This window comes from Castanea sativa, chromosome 9 (genome assembly GCF_040712315.1).
Source record: "Castanea sativa cultivar Marrone di Chiusa Pesio chromosome 9, ASM4071231v1".
NCBI classification, from domain to species: Eukaryota; Viridiplantae; Streptophyta; class Magnoliopsida; order Fagales; family Fagaceae; genus Castanea; species Castanea sativa.
Window position 1 is genome coordinate 45,668,523 of NC_134021.1, and position 26,683 is coordinate 45,695,205.

Below are 26,683 nucleotides of genomic sequence, written 5' to 3' on the forward strand. Positions count from 1 at the left end.
TAGTGTACTCTTCCCTACTCCTTGAAAGAAGTCAAAGATTAGAATGAAAAAACACTAATTCTTCAACATGTTTAGGAGTAATTCTATTCCTTCTCAAACAATGGATGAAGCCATATGTACTCCAATTCCTCTCAGCGCATGATGATGAACAAGGCTGTTCAAGAAACTTTAGAGCTATGGTTTGAAGCATCGGTAACTTGGACCCATTGACTAATCACCAAACCGATGGATCGAAGGTGCACCTTTCTTCCATGCTATCATCATCATAGCTCATAATTCCTGAAAACAAACCAAACTCCACATTCACCTTCTTTCTGTCATCAATATCAGGAAAAAATATTTTGAGGCCCTTGTTTCTCTCCTCAGGAATTTCAACATCCTTATGTGGAGCAACACAACCTTTGACTTCATCAATCTATTGATTGGTATGATATCTAGTTAAAAACAAATAAATAAGTACAACTAATGAGTTTATTTGTTTCAAAATGCCTAAGAGAAAAAAAAAGATTATTAAAAAGATAGAAAATTTACTTAGGATTTAAGGAGTGAGCTAGGCAATGAAGTGGTTTGCAATTTTTAGTCTACCGATCAATGAATATACTGTGAACCGCCTTATAAAATGGAGACTCCTCATATTCTTCCTTGCTTTCATGCCGGTATATTTCTTTCTTCACATTTTCTATCATTGAATTCCACATTTCATACAACCTATGAAGAATAGGTGCATTCGTGTCAGCCACTCAAAACATCTCATAAATATGTCCTGTGAATCTTAGAATATAGTCAATCTTGTCCCACCACAAATCATTCAAAACATAATCTCCATAGATCATAGTTTAGAATGCAAAATGTGAATTTGCAGCTGTGGGGGGTTTGGGCCCAAAAAATCAGTATCGACCCATTTTATTAAGGCCTAAGATTGACCTGAGTAGCCCAACTTAGCCCATAAGAGAGAAGTGGACCTCAAACATGGTTGGAATGAGCATGGCCCAATAACATGTGTATTGGGATAAAGAAATTATCGTTCGGGAAAATCCTTGAGTGCTTGGCCTAACGCCGATTAGTGATCTAGGGGAAAAACAGTCAAGAGTTAACTAAACTGAAGTAGGTATCCGAGGGATGTCAGATCCTTTGGGGAACTTGCTGCCAAGTGCTATTTGACGTTTGAAGCAAGTTTCAAGGGAATCCTTAGAAGGAATGATGATTCCTTGGGATTCTGGCGAAAGTGGGAGTGCATGTAAATTGGTGAAATAATAATGATTAGTGCCCCACTAAAGAGAGACTATATAAGGGGAAGGAAGGCAAACAAAAAAGGGGTTGGAAAAAAACTGGGGGAAACAGTGGAAAAAACGGGAAAAGAGATAAAGAGAGGATGGGTGAACAAAGAGGAGAAGAAAAATTGCCATCATTGAAGGCTTGTAGGTTCATAGGTTTACAGAAAAGAGACAGTTGAGACAATCTAGTTATTGCTTGGAGTCCTACCCATAGGATTGTTAGTTAGCCCACAAATAAATAAATTGAGGGCTCAAATCCTTAGAACGGTACCACAGTCCTTGTAGTTTTGGGGACCACAGAAACATTTAGAGTGCAAATTGTAATTAGAAGTATAGTTTAGGGTGATAAAATGTAATTTTCCTGAAGTATAAGAATGCTAAAATTCATAAATACTATAGTGGAGATCATTTCTATGTGGCTCAAGCAACCGAATATAATATTTTGGTGTTAATGTGCCACTTTTTTTTTTTTTTGGAGAAAGAGTTAATGTACCACTTCAAACTTCGGAGTTATCTATATTATATATCTAAAAATACAAAATAACTTTATAATCCAACTTCATCATCATCATCATCATCATCATCATTATTATTATTATTATTATTGGGGGGAGTGGAAGAGTTCTCACCTAAACTTGAGGACTAAGTACCTACTGGACCTCGTGGAGTGGAATGAGCCAAACCCATCTACTTAAGGTAAGGCCCAATAGCTTAGAAGACCCTGTAAAGTGGAATAAGGCTGGCCCGAATATCAGGGAGGCGAAAGGAATCCTCACAGATCAGTCCCGCAAAGTTGGAAATAAACTACATGGAGCAAAGTCTTATCAGAGGATACATACATGAATAATCCACGGTGTGCCTACAGTTGACACTTTGAACCATGAGAAACCCTCCAGACAGATAAGAATGACAGAGATCTTTACCTCCGGCCTCCGCATTAATGAGGGGATCTCCACCTAACCTTTACCGCATTAAATGCATATGAGACAATCTGAACAGTTGAAACACCCCCAAAAGTCATGTTCCAAGATAAGGAAAGGGAGGAAACCAATAAAGAAGAGGAAAAATATCCTTGAGAACCCGGCTGGAGACAAAACAACTAGAAGGATAAGGGTAGAAAACATGCCTATATAGGGGGGGGGGGAACTGGCAAATAGTGGGGATTGGAAAAAAGAAAAGAGAGAGAGAAATAGAGAGAACTTCTAATCTATTATAGATCTATTATAGTGCAACACCACGGAAAAGAGAGTTTTTCCTATTGTAATGTGCTAGTTTCAATTGATATACAAAATGTGTTCATTAAATCAATTGCTTGAGTTTTTCATTGTGGAGTTTTTTCTCTACCTTTTTTAATAAATAAATTGTGACTGTTATTCAAACACCATCTTTGAGATAGTTTCTGTATACTTAGTCCAAGGGCAGTTTTTGACCCCCACAATTATTATTATTATTATTATTATTATTATTATTATATATCACATGGATTTTACTAACGTGTACCCTAAGGACATACAATAGTATACCATTTTTTTAATAAAAATTTATCGAGAATTGAAAAAATTTTGACAAATTTTCCAAAAACGGATTTGTTAATGTATGCCCTTAAGGCATACATTAACCGGGCCCATATCACTTTAATTCAAAAGAAATTATTCTCTCCTATTTTAAACATTCACCCCAAACACATGATTTTGTATTGATTGTAGTATAAAATATAGGCTGAAACATAGGCCGAAACAACCTGACATACATTTAAATCGATACGTTTCAAAGGGTTAATTAAGTGCACCAGATTTCTAGACGTTACTAAATATTTCAATGGGTATGATATGATCACGGTTACGTCCCAACAGACTTATTTGGCCATGCAATGACCGAAAATGGTCACTTCAGAGTTCAGACTTCATATATCAGACCGAAATTGGTACCATATTTTGGCCTCCCAAAGTACCGAAAATGCAGACCACATAACATGCAATTTCCAATTCATGTAGCAAAAATGAGCTAATTTCAGCACCCAAAATACCACAATGCTTCTTTCTTCTCAATTCTATTAAAAAAAAAAACCCTCAACAAAAAGTTACTTCATTATTGTTATTGTGACAATATATAGCCAAATGACCCCTACAATCAGTGTAATAATATTATAATGGAAAAATTCAGTCAATATCGTTCAAATCTTAGTGCAAAAGAGTATAACCAATAAAATTAGATCATGACTCTAAGAAAAGATTATTTCTTTTTTGTGTCAAGAAGAATAAGCAAATTACACCCAAAAAAAAAAAGAAAAAGAAAAAGAAAAAGGGATTGGTAATAATTATCTTGATGGTAGTTTGTTAAGCCACCCGTCTTGATTGATGAAATTTGATACTGAATAAGGATTTAGATCAGAGGGACTAAACTTTTTCATCCAATTTACTCGTCTCGAAGTGTCAGATCCTGGTCCTCGACAATCAACCTCAGCAAACGTAAACTTGTCCCTATTGTTTTTGCGCACACAAACAAAAAAGACTAAATAATATTGATACAAACAAAGAAATTGCTAAATGGGCTAACCTCCAAATTAACCCTACTTTTGCTCACAATATAATATTGAGATAAATATCTATCACTTACCATATATAGCGTATCTCTTATTTAGCAAGCTTTCCATTTTTATTATGCAAATAATTAACCTTGATTATAGCTAGGTTCAAATCAAGGCATATCAAATTATCAATTCATTTTTATCTAGGGAAACTATTTTATTGTATGTATATCAACCATAGAGTATATATATAGTAAAGAACTTGTGTCTTTTCTTTTCTTTTTCGTTTTGTTTATACATTACAATATCATAATAATAAATAAATATACAAAGATAAATTGGTATTTAGAATAGTAAAATAATCTTACTCTTGTCCTGGGTAATCCCAAGCATCCCAACCCTGAGGGGCTACCACATTGTTGAAGGTTGTCTGATGAAATATGACTCTAGAGTAGGGACCATAAGCTCTTCCTAGCAAAGCTTGGCCACTCCCATAAACACTACCCCTTCTAAACACAAACCCATTTGCTTCATTTGCGGATTCACGATGTTGTGCCGTTATGTAACCCATACAGCCTTGAGGGAGCATTGTCCCTACTGTAACATTTATCATACAATCCTGCATACACAACAAATAACAAATATTATATTATATTGGTGAACATAATTTTAACTCATATCAAAATTTTTAATTTTTTTTAAAAAATGGATAATTTTTTCTGCCCTAATGGTAAATTTTTTTGAATGATAGATTCAAGCAAATATGCAATCTATCTTAATCAGAATCCCACTTAAAAGTTATATTAACATCCTGTAATGATTTTTTTTTAGGTTAAAATTCCAAATTATATCCTTAAAGTTTAGACGAATTTATAGATTACAATGGACAACATGTTCAATTAATTTGACAAGAATATGATTTTTAAAAAAAAAAAAATAGATAGATATGATAGAATTCTAGTGTAAACAGGTTGAATCCTAGATATTTTATTTTTTTAAAAAAAATTATCAATTGAGCTAAAAATTTAACGACTAGAGTAACAGAAAAAAGATGAAAAAAAAAAGACACCTTAAAGTTAAGGATGAAAATATCCATTCACCCAAAATTAAGAGGTGTAATTGGATGTTAAGATTTTTTTTTCCTTAATATTAATATGAATATTTTCCATGAGCATATGCTGAAACCTTGACCTAGCCATTTGCTACCAAAGAAATATATTTGCTAAACTAATTGAATTGCAGTATTATCAGTGTTTGTGAAGTTGAATAAAAAATAAACCAGTCATCATGATGTACCATATATATTGATTGGCCACTGCCCCAAATAAAATCTACGCCTCCTTCAATGTAGGTGTTTTTGAAGAAATGTCGTCCTCGTACATCCCATAGTGTATCTTGAAATCCCACAAAACCACACTCAAAAAATGCTGATTTATCACCATATATTCTGGCTGCCACTGCCCTTGCTATTGGGTCCCCTATTGCCATGCTGCTATAGTAGGAATTCAGAGCTAAAGCCCGATTGTACGAGTTCTGCCAACACAAATAGACAACAACTTAATTAATTGCTGCATATATATATATATATATATATATATATATATATATATATATATATATATATATATATATATATATATATGTTATTTCATTCATATATTATACATCAAGTTTGTGCCTTGATCGATACCTGGAAGGTAATGCCACTAGCAACAACGTTGTCTGGGGACGATGTGAATGTTGCACTTGTATCTGTTTGGTAATGGTCATCGTGTGTAATAACTGTGACATGGCGCCCACTTCCTTCCAAAAAAATACATGGTTTTTCCGGAGGAATAGTCACCTTCTCACTGCACATTAATATATGAACCCAAATTTCAATTTTTTTTTAAAAAAAACATCTAATCTCTCTTTGATTTAAAAAAGAAGAAGTAAATGGTACAGATATATATGGTGAAGAGCAGTTAAATACTATATAACGAAATAATCCTACTCATATATGCCTGGAGAAATATGAACTTTAATCCATTGATCATTGTTGGAAGGAATCGAATCAATGGCGGCTTGTATTGTCTGAAATACTCCTGCAGGACCAGACTTGCCCACAGTAATGGTGGACCTTATTATATTTTCATTTTTGCAATCTACAGCCCTTGAAACCTTAGAGGAGGTAACAAAGATGAAGAAAATAAATATTGGAAGAAGCTTCATTTTGGTTGAATACTGTTTGGAAGATGCATCAAGCTCACTTTGCCACAACATGTTGCAGCAAACACTTCACAGACGCAACTAATTACTATTGAGTTTTTTTTTTTTTTTTTTGAAGTGTTGATCAATTTGGTTCTTTTTTTTTTATATATATATATAGAAAATGATCAGTTTGTTCTTGGGGACGAAGAATTGTCAGTATATGGCACAATGGCGGTAAGAAAATATATAATTGTAAAGTCTAAGCATTAGGTGATGACCTTAATTATAGTACTATCTCAACAACAACAACAAAAAAAGACCTTGATTATAGCCTATATATAAAAGGGAAAAATAAATTACGTGAATAAAATTTAGTTAGTTAAAATTAATAGGAATAAAATTTCCTAAATTGTTTTGTGAATTGTATAGTAAAATGGAAATTATATATATGTTGGTTTTGGGAAGAGTTTTAAGAGATCCGGCTCCGGCTTGGCATATGGTGAATCTGCAAAAATAATATTGCAATAGATACACGGGGATTTTCCTTGAAATTAGTTGATCGAAGAAAATTAATATTTACTTTATATAAGACAAAGAAACTGAAATATTAGCAAGAATGGAAGGAAATTAATTAGTTATTATCGTTTTGGGAAGTTGATTATAGACCTCTATTAATGGCAATCAAATCAACGTAATTTCAAATTGGTATATACTATATCTTTCTCTTTTTTTCTTAGGGCGCTCATTTTCTTTGATCTACGCTCTGTTTGTTTTGCTGAAAAATTTTCTGTAAAAATAGTTTTCCACATTTTCCAGTGTTTGGTAGTACAAAGAAAAACTGGTCAGCGGAAAACTATCTTTAGTCAATGGAAAATCCTAATAAAAATAAAGCTTGTTTTGTATAGGTTGTTTTCCAAAAAAATTTTTTGGAAAACAATCTCTCTCTCACTCTTTCTCTCTTCCCTTTTCTTTTTCTTTCTTCACACCCTCACAGTCGCTAACTCTGGTTTCTCTTCTTCCATAGATCTCTCTCCCTCACTCTCTCTCTATATTTCTCTTTCCCTTTATAACAAATTTCTCTGAGTAGATTTTTTTTTCCCTCATTGCTCAATAATTATTTCATTCTTCTCTACCAACTTGCAAAAGAGAACATATTTGCAACGGTAACTATTTCATTCCTCTCTACCAAAATCTCAATTCTTTACTTTAAATTTTAAACTTGATTTTATTTATTTTCTAAGAAATTTTTGATTTGATGGATTCCAAGTAGAAGTTTTTTTTTGTACATAAAAGTGCTAAAAAAATAAAAATATAAAAAAGAAGAAAGAAAGAATGAATGAATGAAGTAAAAGACAAAATTTTTAACACAGTGCCTATATGGCTCTAAATTGCTTTTACATAGGATAATATTTTTCGTTGATAGATATATTATGAAGATACTATGCAGTGATGATATATTATGTAGATGCATTATATGAATACATAATTTTGAGTAATAATAAAGACTTATGGTTGACCATATTAGACAATTAATATACCAGCAAAAAGAGTAGAAAATTAAAAGTTATTGTTATTTGTACTTATTAAATATGTATTCCCTTATCAATTTTATGTATATAGACAAATGGTTGATATATATATATATATATATATATATATGTATGTATGTATGTGTGTGTGTGTGGATGTTTCTGTCCATATATATGAGCAAGATGAGTGGTAGAGATCATGAAAATTTGACAACTAATTTTGATTGTATCTATTGTCAAAATTTTAGTATGAAAACCAAATTCATTCTTGGTTTTTTATTTATTTATATTAATTACATTAGTTGGTTTACATAATACACATGTTTTAAATTACGCAAGAAATATAAAAAATAAAAATAAAAATTTGCATACCAAACACCGGAAAACATTCTCAAGCTTATTTTCAAAGTCGTTACCAAACACTGGAAAATGATATAGTTTTCCAGAAAATGCTCTTTGGAAAATAAATCATTTTTCAAAAAACGTTGATGCTGAAACAAACAGAGCACTAAAACATTTCATAGTCCTGTGACCCATGTCCATCAGGTTGAGATGAGAAACATCAGTAAGCACGAGACTAGATTTATTCATAGTCCAATTATTAAAAGAAAAAATTATTCTCGAGCTTTTATTCTCTCACATCCGTTTTCATGTCTTAGATGTAAATATTACATTTTTTTTTCTTTTAAAATATGTACATTAACAAATGTAAAATGAGTGTAAAAAAAATATATTCTCTTTTATTCATCGATATAAGTAGTTGTTGTGTATTATTCTATTAAATGAATCTACATAAAAAAAATGCAAATTAAAATGAAAAATGGGACTTGATTTAAATAGAAGATATAGCCTTTGAAAATGTTATGGTAACTCTGTTTATCAAAAAATTTGACACCCCTTGCACGTGGGATTTGTCTAGACTCTAGAGATAAGCGATAACTTACTTTCTCAATTCTCAAGAAAAACAATTAATACAGTCAATCGCAAGTTTATGAAAAATCTATTTACTTTTGTTTATTAGCATCATTTGCATTGTCATTTCAACTAATGTATAATTCTTTGATTAATTCGTTTGATGGTTCCATAAGACTAATCTTTTAATCTTCCATCAAAAGAAAAAGTCTTTTTAATCTATACAATTCCATAACCATAAGCACCTTTTCTTACAATTCAATAGTTACATTAATTAGAATGAGTAATTACTTTTCATAATTTTTTACTAATCGCACTTTTTCTTTTTTTCTTTTTTCTTTTTTTATAAATTTATTCTTCTTCATCTCTTTATCAAGTTTCTTTCCACAATTCCTTTGATCTTCACAGATTTTTTTGAATAATGCTAGAGATACAAATTATTTTACAAAATTTTTTACAAACTGTTGATGTGATGAGTAATTATTGGTAAATGAAAAGTGATATTAATGGTGGACCTAGATGAAAACCAATAAAAGGTTAGTCACATCAACATTTTGTAAAAATGTTGTAAAATAGTTTGTGACTATAGCATTACTCGATTTTTTTTCTCACTTCATCACCATCTTGCTTTTCAAAGAGGTATGTTTCTAGTAGTGGCTCCAGGATTTTCGTTTAGGGGTCATTAAGAGATTTAAATTAAAAAATTTTTAATAAAAAGAGATCTTGAATATATCAAGTTATTGACAAAAAAATGAAGTTTTACAATTTCCTTATACAAGTTTTCAAATTCTAAATTGTTACATGATTGTTCATTATGAGTATTTATTGCCAATGTAGGTAGCTATGACCATTTTATTTTGTTAAGTTTGTCTAACATTTTTATTTTTATGCGGTTGTTATTATTTATTAATCTGTCATTGTTTTTATAAAAATATTTTAAACTAAATGAATAAACTTAACTCATTGGCTTTGTATTAATTATTGACGCACACAATCACACTCATTCATAAATAAAATAATACACTACGTGTCTACTTAACCAATTAAATGCTTGAACAATCAATAACTTTACCATTTTTCTTCTTGAATTTTGCTGACTTTATAACAAAAAGTTATTATGACATGATAATAATACACACAAATGTAATAAACTCTCTCTAATTCCTAATTATTAAATTATATAAAGTTATATTATATTTATACTGTACACACACATCATTATTCACACAAATAACATTATAACAAAAAGTAATGCACACAATTAATATTAGACACACTCACACACATATAATATAAATTTATAATAAAGAGTGACACTTATAGTTCACAAACACTTACTCGTATTCTTAGAGTTGAAAATACTTGTAATAAGGATGTATAAGATTTAAGTTAGGCTGTGCAAAAATATTTTTAAAAATAAATTAATATATTAAACTAACAAAAAAAATATTATAAATATATATAATTTTTTTTTTGGGAAGTCAGGGGGTTCATTTGAACCCCCTGAACAAAGGGTAGAGCCGCCCCTATATGTTTCCTTCCACACTATTGAAGTTATTATTTGTACGTTGAACACTTTTCTTTTCATAATTTTTTTTCCTAAAATTAAGTTTTTTTAGCCTCTTCTTCTCTATCTCTTTATCAAATCCTTTGATTTCCTCAAATTTTATCTTACTTCATTGCTACCTCCCCTCTAATATTGTGGAAATCATTACTTCATAGACGAGTAAGGTGAGAAGCATCAATTAGATGGAGTAACAAATCAGATATTGGAGGCATTAATTTTGGTTGTATAATGTACGACATATGTGTAATGAAGAATTGTATGAGTATTTCAATTTGTATATACGGATTAATTTTGGTTGTAAAATGTCAATGGCGGCTCTAGGAATCTTTTTTAGGATGGTCATTAAGAGCATTCATACTAGTTCTTATATAATGGCATAAGGGTAAATTTTGCACAACCAGCTACAAAGATCATCTATTTCTCAAAAACAAAAAAAAACCACAAAAATCATCCACATCAACTTATGCACAAATACTGTTCTTATACAAATATATCTTTTAGAGCATTCTCATGAAAATGTCAAAAAATATAGCATTTAACATCTCAAAATACTGATTTATCTATTTTAACACTTTACTTTATAATACACCCAACATTAAATGCTTTATTTTTTTTACCACTTCATTAAAATATTATTTATTTATTATTTATAATTCCTAGAGGCAGCACAAGAGAGAGTGAGAGAGAGAAAAAGTAAAAGAAAATTAAAAAAACTCTAGCAACTTGCTACATGGTAGGGTGTCAAAGATGACACTCCACTGTAGCAAAGATGCCAGAAATTTTAAGAATAATATGCTTGATGTGGATAATATTTTAAGGGGATGAGAGCTAAAATTAAGATTCAACATTTTTCACATCTTTGAGAGAGGTATAATACTTTACCCATATGGAGAGAGATAATTTGAGAGAGTAGTAAAAAATTGATAAAGAAATAATACTTCAATAAAATGTAGTGTAAAATAGATAATTTGACGTGGATTTCTTTATAAAAATGGTTATATAATTTTGAAGTAAAAAATTATGCTAAAATAGATAAAAGAATTTTACACTAGGAATTTTTATTGCACATATTGAGGTCACAACCAACAGATTCTCTCTCAAGTAAGGTGATCTTAATTTTTCTAACTAGAAGTTTCTTGCGGGTTTTGTGTGTCAAGTTCAGCCATGATGGAAGCTCCCTTAGGCTTTGGAATTGACATCATTAAATTTATATTTTGATATTATAATGCTTCACAAAATTTATTTGTTTTTGTTTGTTTGGTGAATGTGATAAAGCCTTGTCAGTTTATTATTTTGTAGAAATTATTCGTTTCCTTTGACAGTGGATTGCTGTAGTTTATATCACTGCATGATCCTATATATTTTTTATGGCCCTGATGGATTGTCTTTTAATTATGCTAGCTGCATGCAGCTTCTCCCAAGCTAAGGGAAAAGAAGAGACACGACACGAGGCTGTCAAGAGCGAGGCGCTACAAATACCTCCCTGAGGCTGACTGGCTGAGGTCGTATTTTGAGGTATGAAAGAAAACACTTTAGCTTTAAGATGGGCCTTTGGTGTTTTTTTTTTTTTTTTTGAAGGGTAGATATGGTAATTAATTAGATTAATTCTCCCTCCTAATACAGTAATACTAGAAACATTAATTGAGATGAGTTTTCATGAATGCTACTCGATTCGATTGTTTGGAGTTCCCTACTTTTCTAATTTATATACACTTTTCTAATTTATTACCTCGTTTTTCTTTGTACTTTTTGTAGTAGGGGATGTAAACCAACCTAACTTGACATCTTAAATTGGTTTTTATGGTTAGTGAGTTGGGTTAGAATTTTATTTTGAGCCTTGAGTCAGGTTGGGTTTAGATTGATAGTTTTTTCGACCCATCTAACCCAGCTTAGCCCATCATGTATATAAATTTATTCTATTACCTTTATTTAATTTTTTAGTTTGATTGATTTTGGTATTTTGAGAATTAATTTGGATGAACTTAGGAATTTTGAATATAATTTGGACATGTTATATGAATTATAATAATTTATACCTCCAACCCAACCCATGCGCACCCCTAAGTTCACTTGTTAATTTTGTGTGAAGATGCATTGCAAGCTAATAATTTATATTGTCTTGGTTGGAATATGGTTTGAATTGGTGACAGGAGAATATTCTTAAAAATGAACAATCAATTGTAAGTAACTGAACTCAAAAAAAAAAAAAAAAAAAAAATTGTAAGTAGCTGATGTTGGATGATATGATTATGCTGCAGGCATAGGCACCTCCCGTTAGCATTATATAAAAGTCATTGCTCTCAGTCTCAGGCACACCATGACTGAAGCAGCAAAGAAGAAAGAAGCGAGAAGGAAAGCTCACAGTGCTCCGGGAAGCATATCAATGTAACCATTACGTAAAAGAAGAATTGTCAAAAGAATCTGAGTGAATTTTTTTTTTTTTTTTTTTTTTTGTGTGTAAAGCAGCAGGTGCAACTTGGTTTTATATGTATGTTTTGATGAATCCAACAATTCTATTTTATTTGTTGGTACCAGAATTAGTTCAATTTCCAAAAATCAACTCATTTTATCCGTGAGTTACATTAAATTTATCTAATGACTAGTTGACAAAAAACAAGATTCTTGTGAGTCTTGCTAAAACTATACATTGACTAAAATCGGACTTGCATTGAGTTGTCATTGATATCAATTTTTATCGGGTCAATGAATGGAGATATAAATTGGGGTCATTTGCTTCAGTCCAACTAGATTAAAATAAATCTAATGCGTCTTCACCCAGTTCAACTCAGCAACCAATTTACAACTAAAACTTCCAAACTAAAATTGAGACGCAAATCTCGTCTAGCCCAATAGCCCTTACATGGATCCAAAGTACCATTTTCCAGCCCACTCTATTTGTGAGGCTCAACCAAAAACCCAGTTTTACTAAAAGCCTTTGCCTAGCAAACTTTATGACTCATCCCTAATTCAATTTTATGATATCCCCGTTACCTTAAAAATGATAAAAATGCCACAAAATCACTAGGTTACCTTCTTAAAAACCTTCAATGCTGAGAAGCCCAAAAACCCCTTAAGTGAGGTGAGGTGAGGTGAGAGAGAACCAAAATCACACAGACTCCTACATTGCCTATGTTGGAGGTCCTATACCTTATATGAAAGCTCGAAATTTTAATTAGTATGAAGCAATTTAAAATCTGAACTTGTTGTACAATTTGACACAGTACTCCACCTGGCTCATTTAATGCTGATTCTTTTTCTTTTCTTTTTTTCATCTTTTTTAATTCTCACCCCTTTTCCCACCATGACAACTCTGACTCGTATTATATATAATGGATAAGAACTAACATCATTCTCCACAAAAAAAAAAAAAAAAGAATGAATAGCATGTGTTGCAAGTTGCAAGTTGCAAGTTGCAAGTGGGTTATCAACAGAAAATAAAAATTTTGGCTCTCTTCATTCTCTGTTAATTTTAGCATTGGGTTTTAAGACTTCTAACAACTTGATGGGTATAGATATAGATTATATATAGTCAAAGAATCTCATTGAACACCCACCTAATTACATTTGTAAGATTTTGATGCGGTGCATTAAAAAATCAAACTATATAAAAACAATACTATAAAAGGTTGCTAACTTTGTCACCATGAAAAGAACTTCACTATGCATTTATGTTCTCTCTAATTTAAATTTTGAATAAATTTAAGGAGTTTTTCTTAATCTTAATTATTGTACTTTGACTTCTTAATTTAAATTCAAATACACACACACACAAATATATATACGAAATTATCTTCCAAAGGATACTAAAATTTACTAATGTAACTCAATGACAAATATAATACAATAACATAATTAAATTTAATTAGAGAATTTTAGACATCTTACTTAAGGGACTATGTTTTTTTTTTAAAGAACTGGATCGTGGGGACCCAAAAGTACAAAAGATCTCTTAATTGGGCTAAAGTAAGGGAGAAACAAATCATGATTAAATCCCACGTCACCTAGGAAAGGAAAGGTCTTGAGCCTTATATGGAAGCCTTACACTGTCAATCACCTTGGTAAACTTTACTAGTAGCAAATGAAAAAAATATGTATATGCATGATTTTAACAAGAGTTTCAAAAATATAATATCATCCCAAACATACCACAAATTCTAAATTCTAAAAAAATTTCCCTCCATTAGACCAAATCGAAAAAACTGTCAACAACCTAGCTCAATCATTTCAAATCTAATCATTCCATCTTAATCTCAACATTCTCATTTAAAGAACAATTAGTCCTATATATCTAATACACCACTCTTAATGCCAAGTAAATCTCATGTTCACAAAAGTAATCCAACAGAAAACCAATATTCAAACATCTCAAATTAATTTTAATTTCATCCAACGAGAAACATGTATGAATCTTAGGCCGTTGCTCACAGGCACACCATGACTAAAGCAACAAGGAAGAAAGAAGCGAGAAGGAAAGCTCACAGTACCCCTGGAAGCATTTTAACGCAACCATTCATTATGATAAAAGTAGAATCATCAAAGAATCTGAGTGAAGCAGGTGTACATTGTGTGCCTGTGCATATCCCAAATTGGATTTGGCTCGATGATTGAAAAAGTTGGTTTGAATTTGTGATCAGAAACAGAACTGCACAATATTGCTCCTTCCTCTTTAGATAACCAATTTGGTTAACTTGAAATACTTGAGCTGCAACAATGAACTATTTAATTACCCTTTGCAAGTAAAAACTCTTAGACCAATCATCTCTCACCATCTCTGGGAATTGTGGGTGTGCCACCCACAATGGTTGGAATCTGAAGGGTCTGGAGTCTCTGGACAAATGGAGAGATTGAGAGCCTTTGAACTCCATATGCGATAATTATTTGATCTCATTTTATTACTATGGATAACTGATAGAAACAAGTTGGACAAAAACAAAATTCTTAGGAACCAAGGCAAACAAGATTTATGAAGCGAAGGGAAAAAAAGAAAAAAAGAAGAATATAAGTTTTCAACCAATGGAGGGGGATTCAAATTGATTAATAGGTAAAATGATAAACACTGTAACCAACTAGTAATATCTTCCACTTCAAAGTACAAAAGATTTAAAAACTGTGATAACCGTTTATATATCATCTTAGACGGCAGGAAAGCTATGCTGTCATTCATAAGGCAGGCAATTGAACTGATGTGAGTAAATACTTTAGATTCTTGTTCATTTGTTACCGCATGTTGAAGCTATCTTTGTGTAACTGTCTAACTGAGCGATTTGTAATAGGATCCAACACCAAAAATGAATTATATGCTTCAAAAATTGAGGACCATAGGAAAGGGAAAGTCAAATCAACTTTCATCTTCACTGTCTGAAAGCAAGCAATCTTGTATCTGCTCCCTGAAAACAACACATAAAATAGGTTAAACCTGGTACAGAATGCTTGACGCTTTGTGTGTAGAAGATTTAGAGTTACAATGTACCCATAAATTTAGGGCACTCATGCTACTATTTTACACTCAGAATCGGACCAGGCCCACTAATAACAAAGTGCAGACAAGTAATCCCAAACAATTTCCCATATTGCTGTGGGATGAGAAAGACATAACTGAAGTACCAAAATACTTGTAGTGCAGAAGACAAAATGTGGCAAATATCTAGCATGTGATCCCAGAACCAAGTGCAGACAAGTGATCCCCATTATGTAGCAGATCAACATTTAGATAATTAGATTGCCTCCATTCAAAAATACAATCTCCATAAATCATTATCTAATGATTATGACAAATCCTAATTTAGAACTTCCCTTCCACATCTTCAAGTTTGCATTCAAAAAGGATGATACAATAAGCTCCAACATATTTTCTTCTTCCCTTTCTTTTAGCAGGTACAAAATCTGCTCCAAGTCATCTAGCATCCAACATTATTCTTTTATTTGCCAATTGACACCCATGTATGTATCTATCTATCTATTTACACACATATATATCAGCTATGCTATTATGCCCAATGTGAGATCAATGTGTTTATAAAAGTTCCAACCATGTGTAATCCCCAAATAAATCTAAGAGTTAGTGCTAATAGTAAATGAAAACTCTCACCTAAGAAAACTAAGATTATCATAGCTACTACGCTTCGCTCGGGCAACCAATGGCTGGGGTAAAAGGGAATAGAAGTGATCTATTGATGAGGGATCCTTTGGAAGTATCTGAAAGCGGCAACTTGAACAGCAGGCAGTACCAAAACTATCAGAATTTGTTTGGCAACTCCCAAGATTGCTCAATCTTAGCATGTAAGATTTGTTAAGTGGGCTATTGCAGATAGGACAGAATGACTCTGAGGATATTGACTCATTAGGCTTTAGATTATCTCTTTTGACACCTTCGGGTTGCCAAAGGGATGATAGAGTCATCGCTCTCCGGAATCCTGTTGAAATGAAATGGAGTAAGTTTTCCAGCTGTTCTGACATTTGTGCACTCTCGGGATGGATTTTCTTCCTGGACAAAAAAGATTCATAGAAAATTTGCTGATCAAGGTTCTATTTGGAAAAAAAAAAAATGTAGAAAGCTGGAGTGAATATTTCTAACAAGCTCAAAAAGGCATTCTCTTTTAAGGTGTAAAATTTGTATACAAGTAGCTTCAGTAAGTTAATCTATTCTGATCTCTAAAACCAACATTTCGATAACTACTTTTACAATCACATCTACAGATGCATTGGAACAAATCATATACTCTTTTTATTGGTCCAAAGGCAATATTGGACTTTACGGTGGGGTAGCCTTAACAGATCCATAAATCCTCTCAGCAGTGATGAACACCACAAGAATCATACTTTTCAACCAGTCAAAAGAAGCTAATCTTCCAATGAGTTTCCCCTAAAGACACTCTAAAAAATATTTGAGACCACCATAAAAGAATTAGAAGATATGCAATCCCATGTGTCTACCTGCACTATCCTTACAAGTGACGATACCAAGCCATTAATGCCAGAGCAAGGACCTTTAAGCAACTCCACTGTCTTTAAACTGTCCTGTCAAGATAAGATGAGAATCATCATCAATTAGTAAAAGACCAGGTTTATTCATAGTCCTATTTGATGTACGTGGGCGCGTGAATTAAATAAAAAAATGTATACAAAAAATAGGTGCAAAAGAAATAAATATGACTCGGTTATAACAGCATTTTATTAATAGTCATGTAAACAAAAGTTTTTTTTTTTTTTTTGATAATTCAAGAGTTGGAGGTGGGGGAATTTGAACCCTGATGTCTTCGTTGGAAGCACTAGGAGGTGCTAGTTAATTTACAAGGCTCTTTACATATATTAGAACAAAAGATTATAAGATGAATGGACAAAAGCATGACTTACAAACCCATCAAGGTGGCAAAGCATGTTCAGCTCTTGCACAAGACAGTCACGGAGTGGAAGCACTATTGGTATCTCCCACCTTGAATCAACATATTGTATATCTGCCGGCAAAGAATATCCTTGGCCCTGTTAAGAGGGGTAAAAAGCAACTATAAATTTATAACAGCACAAGGTGCCAACCAACATTGAGCAGTATTTTTCAATGAGCTGAAATTTTAATTGGTGCTTACTAAAAATTCAGCCTTTTTTTTTCATGCAATATTTGATGCGAAAAGAAAGCTGATTAAGAGAAAATGGATGAAATTAAATATAATGATGCAGCATTCCTGATAAAGGTCAGACAGATTGATAAGCAAGTTGAAAAGTTGTCAAACGATGCATTATATTGTTTTCTAGGAAAGTCGGTATCGTATATACATCACTTCTTAAGGTGAGTTTTTCTTTGCTAAATGTTTAATTGAAGTTGATTGACAGGGTGTCGGTCACCACAACAACTTTAGACAATACGAAATTCTGGAAATAATTTCAATAGGATATTAGGAATCCATGTCTGAGAGAAACATAAAATTGCATCTCACAAATGGACATGACGCTAAATTGCAGTAGTAATATACCCACCGTGTGAAAAGAATGCATGTTCCCAAGTTAAACAGGTGGTCAATTGGCCTCCATACGTGATTATGAGTTTATGACACATTGAAGAGTATATAAAAGCAAACCTTTACTGTGGCTGAAATCACATGGCAAGCAATCCTCGATGTGCACAATCCTAGTACAATCTAGTTGTATCCACTTTCAGAGGCAACCTGCAAAACAAACAAAAAATTATGCGATTAGTCAATTTTTCTTACCTTTCTTATATGCTTTATATTGTTTTTTTTTTTTGAGAAATGCTTTATATTGAAATTGAAATGTCTATAATGAACTTTTTTTTTATAAGTATCTAGAACGAACCTTTTGCAAGGACGACATCTGTAAATGTAGCAAAAGATCTTCTTTTCCAGTGGTATCACTAACAGCATCTAGCAAATTCTTCAATCTGTTCGTCCCATCACCAGAATAGATGTTTTCGATGGGAACCACATGCAACTGTTTTATTGGCGGGGCTAGATTGGATACGATCAATCTGATGTCTTGAATTGCTCTGTCGATATCGTGAGAAGGAAGTGGAGAAATGGTTGTTTCATCAATAAAAGCAACTCCAACACGAAACACTAGTAACGACCTATCTCTACTTGCGTCAAAGTTCTTCAGGGACTTGTGTTGCAACTCATGTACAAACTGTAAAGCCACCCTGAAATAAAATAAAATGAAATAAAAACATATTTACATAAGGTTGCATTTGGATTTGAAGATTTATTCTTTTTTTTTTTTTTTAAATCAAGGGATTTGAATGTTTGCTGCTTGGTATGAATTAGATTTTGCTCCAACAAAAACACTTAACATGTATGTTATGGATCTGAAATAACACCAATACACCTAATCATTTGTAATCCACATATTACAAATTTATACAATATTAGTAGAACAAGGGATGCTTGGGTCTCTGAGGTTATGTGCTATGCAAATGGGAGTATTTTTGGGAACCTACAATTTTGCCGTTTTGTGAATGATCAAGAGTCACACTCTTTGGATTCGTGTATGGCTTTAATCTATTCCACAAAGGTGCGGGGTGTAGGTTCTGACAAGCTTTGTTGGAAGCTAGCCAGCAGCCGTGGTTTTGTGGTGAGTGGGTATTATCACTCCCTTTCCCCTCCCCCCATTGCCACTCCCTTCCCTTGGAAAATGATATGGCAATCGAAGGTTCCCCCCGGGTTGCTTTTTTCTCTTGGATTGCTGCTCTAGGCAAGATTCTTACTATTGATAATCTTTGGAAAAGGCACTTTGTTGTCCTTGAGTGGTGTTATATGTGTAAAAGGTGTGGGGAATCTGTTGATCATCTCCTCCTTCACTGTCCTATAGCTTTTGAGATGTGGAGTATGGTCTTTTGCTTGTTTGGTACTTGTTGGGTGATGCCGCAAAGGGTAGTGGATCTATTGGATTGTTGGGCTTGCAATTTCAGGCGTCATCACAATATAGTGATTTGGAGGATGGTGCCACACTGTTTGATGTGGTGTATCTAGCGGGAACGGAATTCTAGAAGTTTTGAGGGTCGCGATCGGTCCATTCTTGAGATTAAGTCTTTTTTCTTTTTTACTCTTCTGGAATGGTGTTTAGTTTTACCATCTTTTTCTTGTCTTTCCCTTCCTATTTTGCTTGATCATTGTAATTTGGTTTCTTGATGTTTTTGCCTCTTTAGTACATTTCCTATGTACGGGGCTGTGTTCTTCTCTAATATATTTTTTTCGTTACTTATCAAAAAAAATAAATAAATAAATAAAGCTTAAATATACCCAATGAATTTTATCAATAGAGAAAATTTGCCCTTTTTTCAACTTTATTGGAAGTTATTGAAACCAAAAACTAAAATCCAAATCATTCTCTTGAAATAATTGCATCCAAATGAACCATCAATTTAGAGTTCTGAAAAGAGTGAGAGGGAAACCTGGAGGAAGGGCCGTCAGAGAAGGCAACAAGGACGTTATCGGTAGGTGTAATCATGGCATGGGAGGTGACAGCCAGCCTGAACTTTCCATATAAGTTGCTTCGAAAGCATTCGATGCAGAACATCCGCCCCTCATCGCCACCAATGGGCTCCTTGCTCTTGCATTTTATACACAGATTCTGATTCTGATTGGCAGAGACATATTCTTCTCCTACTACTACCTTTATTTTGCCTTTGGATGTTGAAAACTAAACCTAAAACCCCACCTCTTTACAAACCGAGTGGAGGCTTATGCACATGAAACAAAGTGGTCTCCTAACAACCAGTTTATGAAAAATGATAATAAGAATCCCGCACAAATGGATTAAGCTTCTCGTCTGCTCTCACATAAAGCAGTATAAGATATGCAGTATGCAATGTAAGAAAGCTACAACAGTGGTTTATGCACACAATTACATTATGCCTAGACTTGGTTTATAGTGGAAACTTACACCATTCATATAGTCATGACAGGTATCCAAGTTCAAATGAATGATAAGCATCTTACACACAACTATGAGGACATACAACAACAACCAAAAAAAAAAAAATCTCATCAATTTCCTTTCAGCTAAGTTACCGTTTGAGGATTTATTTCCTCCTCCGCTAATTCTTCAAGTATAGCACGCTGGTGTTCATTTAATTCACTAAGAAATAGAAAAAAAACAGAACACAAGCGAGTCAATACAGCTCACTGAAGCAAATTAGCTCCAGACCTTTAAAATATCATAGGAAAGAGAGAAAAGATATTGTGCACACCAACTGACATGGCCTGGCATATTTTTACATAAAAAGGTAGGAACTTACAGAATTATAACAATTAAAAAAATTTCAGAGCTGCCATCATATCACTAAAATCATCTTCCGATTCTCAGAAAACTAAAAAAATCTTTCTTGATGTATTCTGTACAAAAGCAGTTTCTGAAGTTTCATCAGATCACATGTAATCTTTTCCTCATTCTTCCTAAATAAAACTAAAAGGAGGGGAAAAAAAAGAAGAAGAAGAAGAGATGGGAGAAAAAAACTTGGGAGGGGAATGTTTACAAAATTTGGGGAGAAAACCTAACTGTCATGCCGATTGCTTTTGGAATTTAGACTCTGTGCAAAATTGCTGATATAAATTAAATCCGTCTTGCCATTTAGACCATTTCTTCTTCAAAACTTTGTATATCTTTAATTCATTTGGCCCGAAGTTCTTGGCAGAAGTATCAAATCTCATATCAGCAGGGCAGAGATCATCAAACAGTTCTGGTCCAACGGTTTCCACCAAGCCATTAGGAACATGCTTCTTCTCAGGCACTTTAAAAATCAGGTTATCAAATTTCTCATCCTTAAAGACATTGTCCTGTACGTGATCCATGGTAGAGCACTTAAATGCAACTGGATGGTATAAACAAAAAGGTTTTGGTTTTTGAGTCCTGCCCCACATATCTTCTCTTTCGTCAGCCAGGGAGACAGCTTGGTCACCATGAAGCTCACAACTGGAATCTGACAAGGCCATTTCACTGGCCACCTGCTTGATTTCATCACATTGCAGGCTAATTTCCCTCTCTAATGAAAATACACCTGCTTCTTCTTCCGATTCTGAGTGGCCATTACGATACTCATGAAGTGTAAGTAAAATAGGAAGAGGAAGTACTGGACCCACTAGAGCGTCATCTCGCTGCACTTTGTGTGACCACTTATTGCTACGGCATGAAGGCCTTCTTAGGAAGAAAGGAGGCAATTGAGGTAGGTCAGGGACAACTAGAAATTCCAAAGATACTTTTTTCTGGTCCAAAAGTACCTCAAGGAACTCTGAGTAGTTGGAATAGGCCAGTTGTAAGAGATCCATTGGCAGGCCTGCCCACAACCTTCTCAAAGCAACCTCATGTATGCTTGCTGGCGAGCTGATGTCATTAAAAACAACAGAGACTGCAGGAGGCGATCTCGATCGACCAAACCCACAAGCCTTCAACTTCTCACACAAGATTTCATGAGATTCTGAGCTAAAAGATTCCTTTTCTCGAGGACCCTTGCAAGGCTTTTTCAATTTTGAAACCAGGACTTCAGTTAGACTACCATTCAAATATGCAGAGAGTTTATCAAGTTTCACATACTTAAATCTTCTAGGAAATTTGTACTCCTCATCATCCAAAATATACAGGGAATTATCTTTAAAATGGAACCGTTCTGTGTGAAGTTCTTTCAACTTCCACGAGGCACAATAGCTTTGTGATTCAAGCTTCCCTGATGACATAAGTCTTATCAACGTAAAACCACCAAATTCATTCGACTCAGAAAGCATTGCTGATAGATCTTTGTTTAAAATGACAAAACCCAAAGCCAATTCCTTCTTATGCTGCCAATCAATCCATTCAGGAAGATCATCCTTCAAAATCTCCTCTCTCACAAGACAACTTCCACATTGACACTCACGACCCGACAATAAGAGATCTGAAGGAAGCTCCCATGCATAATGGGTTTTCAAAACTTTCGAAACTTCAGAAACAATGGATCCTCTCGGGGTTGGTATAGCAGGTCCATAACAAAATAGATTAAACTCACAATTCCGAAAAGATCCCAATATTATACAAAAACCCGATTTAGAAGCCCACCTATATTTATCATCCCTTGAGTTTGATCTCAATTCCGATAATCTAAATACATTAATATGGCACGGATTATCAAGACCGTGAGCCCATTGCAACAACGGCATCATTGGTTTCCGCACATCACAAAGAACCAACAAACTATCTGAGGCCAATGCAAAACAGAAACCATCAGATCCCGCCATTGTAAACGTAAGGAACCGTTCATTTTGAACGGAAGTATACATCCTCAGCATCTCAACCTTAGCTAAACAACTCACAGCACACCCATCAAACCTCAAATCGACCAAGAAAACAGCATCAGACCGGGCAACAATCAAAATCCTAGGATGCCAACTGAATTCACAGCTCAACCATTTACAGTTCCCCGAATCAGCATCCCACGATACAGGCAACTTAGTCCCTCTAAAACGCGCATTGGAATTGGAATTGGAAGTCCTACTACTACTTCTTCTAAAACAAGACTCCAAATCAAACAAGAACAAAGCACCACTTTCTAACAAAACTACACTCTCTTCGGGTATATGTGGACTCCAACAAGCATACACAACAGAACTAGTCTTAAAAACCTTAGAACCCAAACAAGAAACTCTGGGAAATTTAGCAGAATTATGAATTTCCTGAACAACAAACCAATGCACAGAGCACAATGTAGAAGCCAGCAAATACCCAACAACAGTAACAGTGGAATGATTTTGATTATGATTATTACCTGGAAAGGGGTTGGGGTTGGGGTTAACCGCAATCCTGAGAATGCGGTACTCGAAGCCGGTAGTTTCGTGTAAAACGTCATCGTCTTTGGCGCCCCAGGTGTGGAAACAGGAAGCTTTGATAGAGAGAAGCAAGAAGCCGAGTCGGTCGGAGTTGGGACCGGTGGGGAAGAAGAGGAGGAGGGAGTTGGAAAGAGGAAGGCGAAGGGAGGAGAGGAGGTTGTGGGTTTGGGTTTGGGTTTGGAGGAAAGGGTTTGGGAGAGATGGAGAGGTGAAGAGAAGAGAAAGGGTTTTGGGTTCAGGGTTGAAGAAGAGTGGACCCAATATGGGTTTTGAGTCTGAGTCTGATTCTGTGAGGAGCAGTGGAGGTTTGAAAACTGATGATATTGGGAAGAGGGATTTCCACTCAGACGATAGCTCCATTTTGCACTCCTTCAACCTCAACCTCTCACTGGAACCCAGCCTCAGCACCGATCTCTTTTAGGTATATGGTATTGTGGGTATTTTGGGTGTCTTTGGCTTCTACTTTTTCTTCTTAACTTTTACTTGGGTTTCTAATTTTTTTAGGTTAGAAGAGCTTGAAAGAGGAATAGAGAAACAGATAATAAAAAATAGGGGGATATCTCTTCTCTTCTCTTCTTCTTCTTCTTCTTTTTTATTTCTCCGTTTCATCAAAATTTATTTATTTTTTCTTAAGATCTGTGTTTGTATTTGTTTCCTTGTAGGTTTCAATATTTGATTGTTTGCTGATTTGGGTCTTTTAGGTTTATGTATTGTTCTTAGGTGGGTATTTTTGGTTTCTTAACTTTTACCTGGGTTTCTAATTTTTTAGGTTAGAAGAGATTGAAAGATGAATAGAGAAACAGATAATAAAGAAAAGGGGATTTGGTTCCATTTTTGCCTAACACAAGACAGGTAACATCCGTCTCTCTCTCTCTCTCTCAAATTTCCAGTTTAATTTGGTTCATTTTTGTTCGTTTTTGCCTAATTTCATGCCATTCTCTCTATTTTTACGAATATATAGTCTCTCTCTCTCTCTCTCTCTCTTGGTTAAATAAATTTTTTGGGTGCTAATTAGTTATATTGGATTTGTAGCCACCAAGCTGAGCTGCGCGATTCAAAAGCAGGGACTGATCTTTTGGATATCAGTAAGGTATGCTTTTGAATTTTGGCAAAAGTTGATTTTCTTTTTTTGTGTAAATATTTAATATATTGATTCAAGATATAACATGGGTGATTTGTAATCAAATTAAATAGTGGGTGAAGAAAGTTTTTTTTTTTTTTTTGAGTAATGGATGAAGATGAGGTTAAGGTAGTGAGTCAGTTTGGTACGGGATAAGTTATAATCTTACAAGTTTGGGCAATAGAGTAGTGTTTTACCTTTCTTTTTTTTCTTTTTTTTTTTTTGGGTGAAATCACAAGAACGGGATATTATGTGTGACTGTGATGAAAATACACATGATATATTATAATACTTCCTCTCAATAAATTACAACTGAAAATTTAAAAGAGCAATAAATTTGAGTCCGTTTGGATAGAACTTATTGCTGAAAACTGAAAATTGAAAATACTGTACAAAAATAATTTTTTAATGTGTAAAAATTACTGTTCATCCCAAAAAGTACTGTTCATTGGCCTAAAATCACTGTTCATGACCAATAAACAGTGACACATGCGCGTGGAAGAAAAAAAAAAAAACTGGCCAGTGGACGCAGCCCTCCTATCCAAACGCATTCAAAATCCAAGAAAGAATTTACTATGCATGAGGACTAATATTCAGGTTCATAATCTTGGTTTCAATTTTTCTTCATTAAAATTTGGAGTTCAAGTAAGGTTCATATACACTATACAGCCACCTCAAGCATGATAAGACGTAACATCACAATACTTGTATTCCCTTCATTGTTATCTTCATTAGAATAAATATTCAAACTTGGAATTATATACAACAATTTGTAAGCAAGCAGTTAAGATTATAACAGAGCATTGGAGACATAAACTCAAGCTTGGATCTTTGAGTTTATTGGCCTTTTGTTCATCGAAGATTAAGTTCCTGTCTCTACTAGAGTTTATTTATGCTCATAAGATTTTTGCAATTTTCCTTTTCTTTTTCTTATGTGTAGGGCTCTTCTTGCTTATTAACCATTTAGCCAAGTCTTTATTTTCCCCATTTCTTTGTTCCTTCCCATAAAAAAACTCGTACACACTCGTAAATTTGCAAAATTTAGTAATTTTTAGTATCCATGTTGTAAAATATTTTTGTATACATGTTGTAATTATATGTTTCAGAAAATTGATTGATTAGATTAATTTATTTTTAAATCATGTTATTGCATCATAAATTCTTAACTATTGATGAGAATATATATTTTTATATCTGCAAAATGTTTTGTATGGTACAATAAATTCACATAAAACTCAATTTGGTTGCTAAAGAACCCATTAGGTCTTATTAATATAGTTGTGTGCTTTAACATTTTGACTTGTAGATAGCACAAGTACTGGATGGCTATTTGATTAATAGCATTTTGGTGCTAAGATTTAGGAGTGAGTTTTTTGGGCTTTTTTCACTTTGCACTTGAGAGTATTGTTAGAGTATATGCTACCCATGATTTTTTTGTCGTACCCTATGCTTTAGCTAATTTAATTGGAGAAATTTTTGTATTCTCTTATAGGAAGGCGAATGTCAAAACACATGTAGTTGTTGATGAACCAAATGAGAATATTTGTAAAGTTGTTGGGAATCAACTTTAGCAAGTGGATTTACTTGTGATGGGGTTTATAGTCTATTGTTGGAGACTAATGCATAAGGTTGTTATTTATATTGGCAATCTATTTGCACTTTAGAAAGTATTAGAATTGGAAGTTACTAGGTGTTTCTTCTATAATTTAAATCAAACTGGTGGCACCTAATAGGTTCTAAGCCTTGAACTTAGTTCACAGTGTTTATCAAAGTGCTGTTATTTATGAATTAACTATATATATCTTGATCTTGCTGTTTATGCCCTTTTAAGATATGTTGGTCTCACTTAGAGTTAGCTTCTTCATAATGAGTTCATCTTTTTTTCTTTTTTTTTCCTTTTTTGGACAGAAAGATAAGAAAATGTGGATTATTACTTTCTTTCTATCTAACATGTTTTAATTCCTTACTTAGTCATGTTATATATATATATATATATTTCATCTTGACTTGAAAGTTGATTGTGCTAAGAATATTTTAACACTCACCTATTGTAGGTTATGATGATACAGAAGAGTTAAATTTTGGGATAGTTTGTTTGCGTTGTGATAAGGACATTGGTCAAAGGTCAAGTTTTTGGTGGTTTGAGAGAAGGACTTGGGTTTTGTGTTTTCGATTGTAGCTTGCTTTCTTGCTTTTTTGGTTGGTCGTAGGTTTGAGACCTTTGTGGGATTGGCCTTGGTTGTGGGCAATGATGTTAGTTTTG

At 33.5% G+C, this 26,683-nt stretch overlaps 3 protein-coding genes across 6 annotated transcripts; all 3 read right to left on the reverse strand.

Moving 5' to 3' along the window:
• Positions 1 to 3,591: 3,591 nt before the first annotated feature.
• Positions 3,592 to 6,063, reverse strand: LOC142609313 (putative pectinesterase 52). The gene is made up of 5 exons (XM_075780886.1): positions 5,795 to 6,063; positions 5,492 to 5,651; positions 5,098 to 5,334; positions 4,170 to 4,420; positions 3,592 to 3,754 (listed from the first exon to the last, which is right to left on the reverse strand). Exons 1-5 carry the CDS (start codon positions 6,061 to 6,063, stop codon positions 3,592 to 3,594), a joined length of 1,080 nt encoding a protein of 359 aa, XP_075637001.1.
• An 8,939-nt stretch (positions 6,064 to 15,002) lies between these two features.
• On the reverse strand, positions 15,003 to 23,694 carry LOC142610521 (uncharacterized). 4 transcript variants are annotated; one of them, XM_075782331.1, is made up of 7 exons: positions 19,898 to 23,694; positions 18,307 to 18,646; positions 18,072 to 18,158; positions 17,357 to 17,478; positions 16,933 to 17,011; positions 16,088 to 16,483; positions 15,003 to 15,386 (listed from the first exon to the last, which is right to left on the reverse strand). In XM_075782331.1, the coding sequence occupies exon 1, from the start codon at positions 23,658 to 23,660 to the stop codon at positions 21,006 to 21,008; it is 2,655 nt and encodes an 884-aa protein (XP_075638446.1). In that variant the 5' UTR covers positions 23,661 to 23,694; the 3' UTR covers positions 15,003 to 15,386; positions 16,088 to 16,483; positions 16,933 to 17,011; positions 17,357 to 17,478; positions 18,072 to 18,158; positions 18,307 to 18,646; positions 19,898 to 21,005. The 4 variants fall into 4 exon arrangements, with proteins under 4 accessions (XP_075638446.1, XP_075638447.1, XP_075638449.1 ...); XM_075782332.1 differs by having other exon boundaries at positions 16,933 to 17,016; XM_075782334.1 differs by lacking the exon at positions 16,088 to 16,483.
• LOC142609314 (cytoplasmic tRNA 2-thiolation protein 2-like) lies at positions 15,338 to 20,022 on the reverse strand. The gene is made up of 7 exons (XM_075780887.1): positions 19,898 to 20,022; positions 18,307 to 18,646; positions 17,353 to 17,478; positions 16,933 to 17,016; positions 16,755 to 16,861; positions 16,088 to 16,483; positions 15,338 to 15,386 (listed from the first exon to the last, which is right to left on the reverse strand). The coding sequence occupies exons 1-7, from the start codon at positions 20,020 to 20,022 to the stop codon at positions 15,338 to 15,340; spliced, it is 1,227 nt and encodes a 408-aa protein (XP_075637002.1).
• Positions 23,695 to 26,683: the final 2,989 nt, after the last annotated feature.